At 52.3% G+C, this 6064-nt stretch overlaps 1 protein-coding gene across 1 annotated transcript in view; it reads right to left on the reverse strand.

Moving 5' to 3' along the window:
- The window catches only part of DDX54 (DEAD (Asp-Glu-Ala-Asp) box polypeptide 54), a 32970-nt gene that overhangs the window by 22853 nt on the left and 4053 nt on the right, over positions 1–6064 (reverse strand). The window contains exons 2-7 of the mRNA XM_011997942.1: positions 5310–5439; positions 4333–4403; positions 3546–3734; positions 3380–3429; positions 1463–1504; positions 1250–1346 (exon numbers count right to left, since the gene is read on the reverse strand). Coding sequence (XP_011853332.1) covers positions 1250–1346; positions 1463–1504; positions 3380–3429; positions 3546–3734; positions 4333–4403; positions 5310–5439 — 579 coding nt within the window. The remainder of the gene's footprint in view (positions 1–1249; positions 1347–1462; positions 1505–3379; positions 3430–3545; positions 3735–4332; positions 4404–5309; positions 5440–6064) is intronic.

A 6064-nucleotide genomic window follows, 5' to 3' on the forward strand; every position in this document is an offset into this window, starting at 1 on the left:
AGACCATCCTGGCTAACATGGTGAAACCCCGTCCGTAATAAAAATACAAAAAAAAATTAGCCGGGCGTGGTGACAGGCGCCTGTAGTCCCAGCTACTCGGGAGGCTGAGGCAGGAGAATGGCATGAACCCGAGAGGCAGAGCCTGCAGTGAGCCAACATCGCACCACTAAACTCCAGCCTGGGTGACAGAGCGAGACTCCATCTCAAAAACAAAACAAAACAAAACAAAACAAAACAAAAAAAAACAATTAGCTGAGCGTGGTGGCGAATGCCTATACCCTCAGCTACTCAGGAGGCTAAGGTGGGTGGATCCCTTGAGCCTGGGAGGTCAAGGCTGCAGTGAGCCATCATCACACCAGACTGGGCGACAGAGCAAGACCCTGTCACCATCAATCAATCAATGACAGCAGTCCCTCCCCTCTTTCCCCACCTCCCCCTCCCCAACTCTGCCAGGGAGGGTTCTAAGTACTTTACAAGTATCAAGTCTTCGGGTCCTCACAGCACCCCTGGGAGGTACATGCTACTTTATCCCCATTTTGCAGTTGAAGCAGCCAAGGCCCAGAGATGCCCAGTGATTTGCCCAAATTCAGAGCTGAAGTTGCAGAGCTAGGACTGGATCCCACTCCTGTCTGGCTCCTGAGTCCATGCTCTCAACTTTGTGCTTTTAAAAAAATATCTTTGAAATCCCACGTTAGGGGCCGGGCACTGTGGTTCGTGCCTGTAATCCCAGTACTTTGGGAGGCCAAGGCGGGTGGATCACCTGAGGTCAGGAGTTCGAGACCAGCCTGGCCAACATGGTTGAAACCCCATCTCTACTAAAAATACAAAATTAGCTGGGCATGGTGGCGTGTGCTTGTAACCCCAGCTACACAACAGGCTGAGGCAGGAGAATCACTTGAACCTGGGAGGCGGAGGTTGCAATGAGCCAAGATTGTGCCATTGCACTCTAGCCTGTGTGACAGAGCGAGACTCCATCTCAAAAATAAATGAATAAATAAATAAATCCCATGTTAGATGTCCTACTATTTATTTCAATACTCCTGAAATGCAAAATTATAAATATTGGTCAGAGAGCCCCACAGACGAGCTCCAGCACCACTTATGAGGAGGTCTGCAGCCCACATCTGGGGAGACACTGCTTCGATCTTGGCCACACGGGTCTCTCCCGGCAGAGCCTTCCTCTGGTTGACCTCTCTGCCTCCGCTTTCCCAGTTCAGACACAAGTGCTCAGGGCTGACCTGCAGCCTTACCGGTCGGCTTCATCGAACACCACGTATTCCACACTCTGCAGCTTCAGGTTCATTTCCACAGCCACATGCACCAACCGTCCGGGCGTGGCAATAATTCTGGAAGAGGGTGCACAGGCCAGGTGACCCCAGGGCCAGGGCCACCACCATAGTTCTCTTACACCCCCACCACTGGGAAGGGACCTCAGGGAGTCATCCCCAATCCACAAACTCACATGTCGGGATTTTCGTGCAGGGCTGCAAACTGGTCTTCCATCCTAGAGAGGAGAGAAGGGTTTTAGCTTGATAGAACAGGTCTCCGGTTTCCCTTCCCATAACCAAACGTCCAGGTGAGGCTGCACACCCCAACCCCAGGAACACACACCCGAGGCTTGGAACTGAGGAAAGGCCAGTGCTGAGGTGAGGCAAAGGCATTGCCCTGACAAGAGATACAAGCTGAAATAGTCAAAAGAACGGTTATAACAGAGTTCCCCCAAAGAGATGGGCTCAACTACAGACCTCAATTCACTCCTTCTGTTGGTCCAGATAGCAACAAAGCTGCCTTCTACCCACAGCGCCCCCAGCAACTAACCCTGGAACTACCAGCTCCAACTAGAACTCAGGTTCCCCGGATCTCTGTCAGCTCTCGTCCTTAAACCCTTTGGACACACATCCCTACTTTTAGTCTTCTTCTGAAGCACCCTTGGGATACCTGTAGGAGCCAGGGTAGCCCTGGGCCAGGACTAGCCCAGGGAGGCCTTTCTGACAATCACAAACTTTAGAAAGAATAAATGACAATGGAGACAAAAGCACTGAAAAGCAAACTCTCTGAGAATCAAGAGTGTTAACAGCAGCATCCTTAAACTTTCTCCCTTAAAGGGGCTGCTCTTTAAGGCAGAAACTGTGGGATAAGGCATGGAATGAGGCAGGAGACTGGATTCTGATCCCAGCTCCACTACGGAATCATTGCCTGGCTCTAACCTGTCACTTCCTCATTTTGCTCATCTGTAAAACAGGTGTGGCACCTACTACCTAGGAAGGGTGGTACCTGCACATCAGGCGATAATACAGCTTACGAATCTGAGCTATTATAAATATCCCTCAATTCCTGTGCTTTCTGCTTCCAAACAGCCCACAGCCAGGCATGGTGGCTTATGCCTGTAATCCTAACACTTTGGGAGGCCAAAGCAGCAGATCGCTGCAGCCCAGGAATTCAAGACCAGCCTAAGCAACACGGCGAAACCTCATCTCTACAAAAAACACAAAAATTAGCTGGGCGTGGTGGTGCACACCTGTAGTGCCAGCTACTGGGGAGGCTGACGTGGGAGGATCACTTGAGCCCAGGAGGCTGAGGCTGCTGTGAGCTGTGAGTGCGCCACTGCACTCCAGCCAGGGTGACAGAGCGAGACCTTGTCTCAAAATAAACAAACAAAAAACAAAAACCAAGCCCACAATTAGGCATATTAAAGTAGATACGCCTGTCTATCCTGTGAGCTGACGACTCTATTTCAGGAGCATCAGAACTTCTGAGCGGCAGTGCTTCTGTGGACAATTTATTTTAACGTTTTATTGTAGGATTTCCTTTGTTGGTTTTTTTTTCTTAAGCCAGTCAAATTTAGCAGTGAGGGGGTTGTACACCAACTTTAATGATACTAATGTTGGCAAGTTCTGATAACCTGCTACCACTGGACCAGCCTTGTTGGGTTTTTGTTTTGTTTTTTCTTTTTCTTTTGAGACAGAGTCTTGCTCGGTCACCCAGGTTGGAGTGCAGTAGTGCCATCTCGGCTCACTGCAACCTCTACCTCCCGGGTTCAAGTGATTCTCCTTTCTCAGCCTCCACTGTAGCTGGGATTACAGGCATGCGCCACCACGCCCAGCTAATTTTTGTATTTTTAGTACAGACAGGGTTCCACTATATTGGTCAGGCTGGTCTCGAACTCCTGACCTCAGAGGATCTGCCCGCCTCGGCCTCCCAGAGTGCTGGGATTACAGGCATTTCCCACTGGGCCCAGTCTTGTTGGTTTTTTTGAATGAGCACAGAAGTTGCCATTATTAATAAGCAACAGAGCTAAATCAAACTAATGTCCTTGTCCTGGAGACACAGAGATGTGCCTGCACGGTGGTGACCCTGGCGTGCGGTGCAGGGACCTTACCTGTCTCCACCCAGGATCAGGGCAGTCTTGAGGCCAGTGAACTTGCCTAGCTGAGAAGAGAAAGTGATTGAGAGAGGGCAGGAGTGAGATGACAGCACACTCGTGGCCTTTGTGCCCGGTCCCAAGTCAGCCCTCGCCTCCCACCTCTCCCCAAGCCCACACACACCTCCTTAGTGAACTTCAGGGTCTGCAGGGCCAGCTCTCGGGTGGGCGAGAGGATGAGGGCACGGGCCCCAGTCTGGGCACTGTGGGTCTTGAGCCGCTCGAACATGGGGAGGAGGAAGCAGGCCGTCTTGCCACTGCCCGTCCGGGCCATGGCCACCACGTCCTTGCCATCCAAGATCACTGGGATGGTCTGGAGAGGCACAAGCAGGGAAGGTCAGGGTCAGCTCCTCCCAAACACCACATGATCCAGAGCTTCAAGGTCCTGAGGAGTGGGCGCGCTACGGATCTCAGTGAATGGGCAGGCACCTGTCACCCAGCCTTAAGCCTATTCTTGCCCATTCTTTCAAAAGCCTGTTAGCACGCCTCTAAGGATAAGCGGCTCACTACCCCAACTCTTTCCATTGCTGGAACACCCTTCTTCAGGCGGAGCAGACTCTACCTCCTGTCCAGTCCTCCTCAGCACCCCAGAGAGATGGCTCCCACTGGGTGAAGCATCTGAGAACAATAATCATAATCCCTGGATGATAATAGGTGGCTGCGAGTTGCCTGAGCTGAGGCTTAGTTGTGGGAAGCCTCTGGGAGGCTCAACTGGCAGAAAGGCCCAGAGTCTCTGCTCAGCTCGGCCCAACCTTCTCCACTGAGGACGTGGGCACGCTAGCTGGGGCTTCAGCGGAGTAAAGAGGGCAAGAGATATGACAGCTGGGACAAGGGGTGGCTGTCAAGGGGCCAGACAAGAGGGCCATGTCAATCCTCCCTGGCCCTCACCCGTCGACCGCCCCACCCCTCACCTTCCTCTGGATGGGCGTCGGCACCTTGTACCCCTTCTTCATGATGCCTTTGAACACCGGGTAGCTTAGGCCTGGGAGAGACATGGAACCGTCAGGGGGCCAAGGGAGTCCCCGCAGCACCAACCACAGAGAACTTTACAGGACAAATGACAGCTTCATCAACAATAAACAACAAGAAAAAAAGCAATAAAGCAGAAACTGAAAGGTGAAATGAGACTTAGGAGACAGATCTGACTGGGGCACTTGAACCTTATTTGCTTTTCTGATGTGAACCCACTCTTGATGTCATGAGACAGCAGGGATCTCTGAACGCTAATGGGGTCTTAGACGACACTGAGAAGCTGTGCCTTCGTTTTAGGTGTGGTAAGGTCCTGCGCCTCTCAGAAGTGTGTGCGGACACAATGAGGATGTCTGGAACAAACTTCAGAATCACCCAGGTGGTGGGGAGGGACAAGAGGGTGAGGGCATGGATGGGAGCTCGCTTTGTTGCTTAGGCTGGACTTGAACTCCTGGCCTCAAGTGACCCCACCTCTGCCTCCCCAAACGCTAAGATAACAGCATGAGCCACCGTACCCGGCACTCGTCTTGATAGTTGAATCCTTGCTCTAGCTGCTACTGATTTGTAAAGAGTAACAGTCAGGCTTTAATTCCGGCCAGCCAGGTGTCCCCACACCACCAACCTATTCCATCCTTTCCCTCCTTCTGAAATGCCCCTCTGCATGCAGTAAGTCCCCGACTGTCTTTGTCTGTTCCTGCATCTGCATCGCCTTTCCCGAGGCCTGTTCTAATTGCCCTCTCCTATGTCAGGCACACTGCCCCGCTAGAAGGACCTGAATGACTGGGAGACCAGATCTGCTACCCTAGTCTACCCAACCACAGTGCTGAGATCAGAGTGGACATCAGTGATGGAGTGCAGAGGCGGGGTCAATCCCCAGCTGCCGCTCCCACAAAGTCCCCGATGCCAAACTTGCACCCACCCATGGACTGGAAGCCTCCAGATTTCTTCTTTTTCTTGTTCTGGGCACGCACCATCTCCCGGGTGTCCGGCTCCACATCTGAGGTGCATTCTGAGGTGGGGAAGGTGGGCAGGGGTCTGCCAGGTCCCAGCTGGGAGGGAAGAACAGAGAGGCAGTGTCATTTCAGGCACAGTGGGATCACAGGGGGCAGGGAAGGGGGCTATGCTGTTGCCCTCTCTCCCAGATTCAAGCCAATGATGCTTCCGCCAGATCACGTCACTTTTTTGCTAGTAAGTTCTCCTTTGGCTGGGCCAGGACAGGACAGAAGTCTGGAGTGGGGTCTGCAGATAGACTGTCTCAGTTTGAATCCCAATCCTGTCACTTACCAGCTGTGAGCCCTGAGGGAAGGGACTTAATCTCCCTGAGCCTGTGCTTCCACACCTGGAGAATGGGGACAACAAGCAGAGGCCTCCCAGGGTGCTGTGAAGATCATATATATGGGTGAGTGTCAAACTTAGAAAGGTGCTTAGAAACGTGGTGGTATTATCACTATCATCATCACCACCATCAAAGCCCTCAAAATTAAATACCTGGCTGGCGCAGTGGCTCACGCCTGTAATCCCAACACTGGGAGGTCAAGATGGGCAGATCACCTGAAGTCAGGAGTTCAAGACCAGCCAGGCCAACATGGTGAAACCCCGTCTACTAAAGTACAAAAATTAGACAGCCATGGTGGTATGTGCCTGTAATCCCAGCTACTCAGGAGGGTGACGTGG

The sequence above is a fragment of the Mandrillus leucophaeus genome, unplaced genomic scaffold (genome assembly GCF_000951045.1).
Source record: "Mandrillus leucophaeus isolate KB7577 unplaced genomic scaffold, Mleu.le_1.0 Scaffold55, whole genome shotgun sequence".
Taxonomy (NCBI): domain Eukaryota; kingdom Metazoa; phylum Chordata; class Mammalia; order Primates; family Cercopithecidae; genus Mandrillus; species Mandrillus leucophaeus.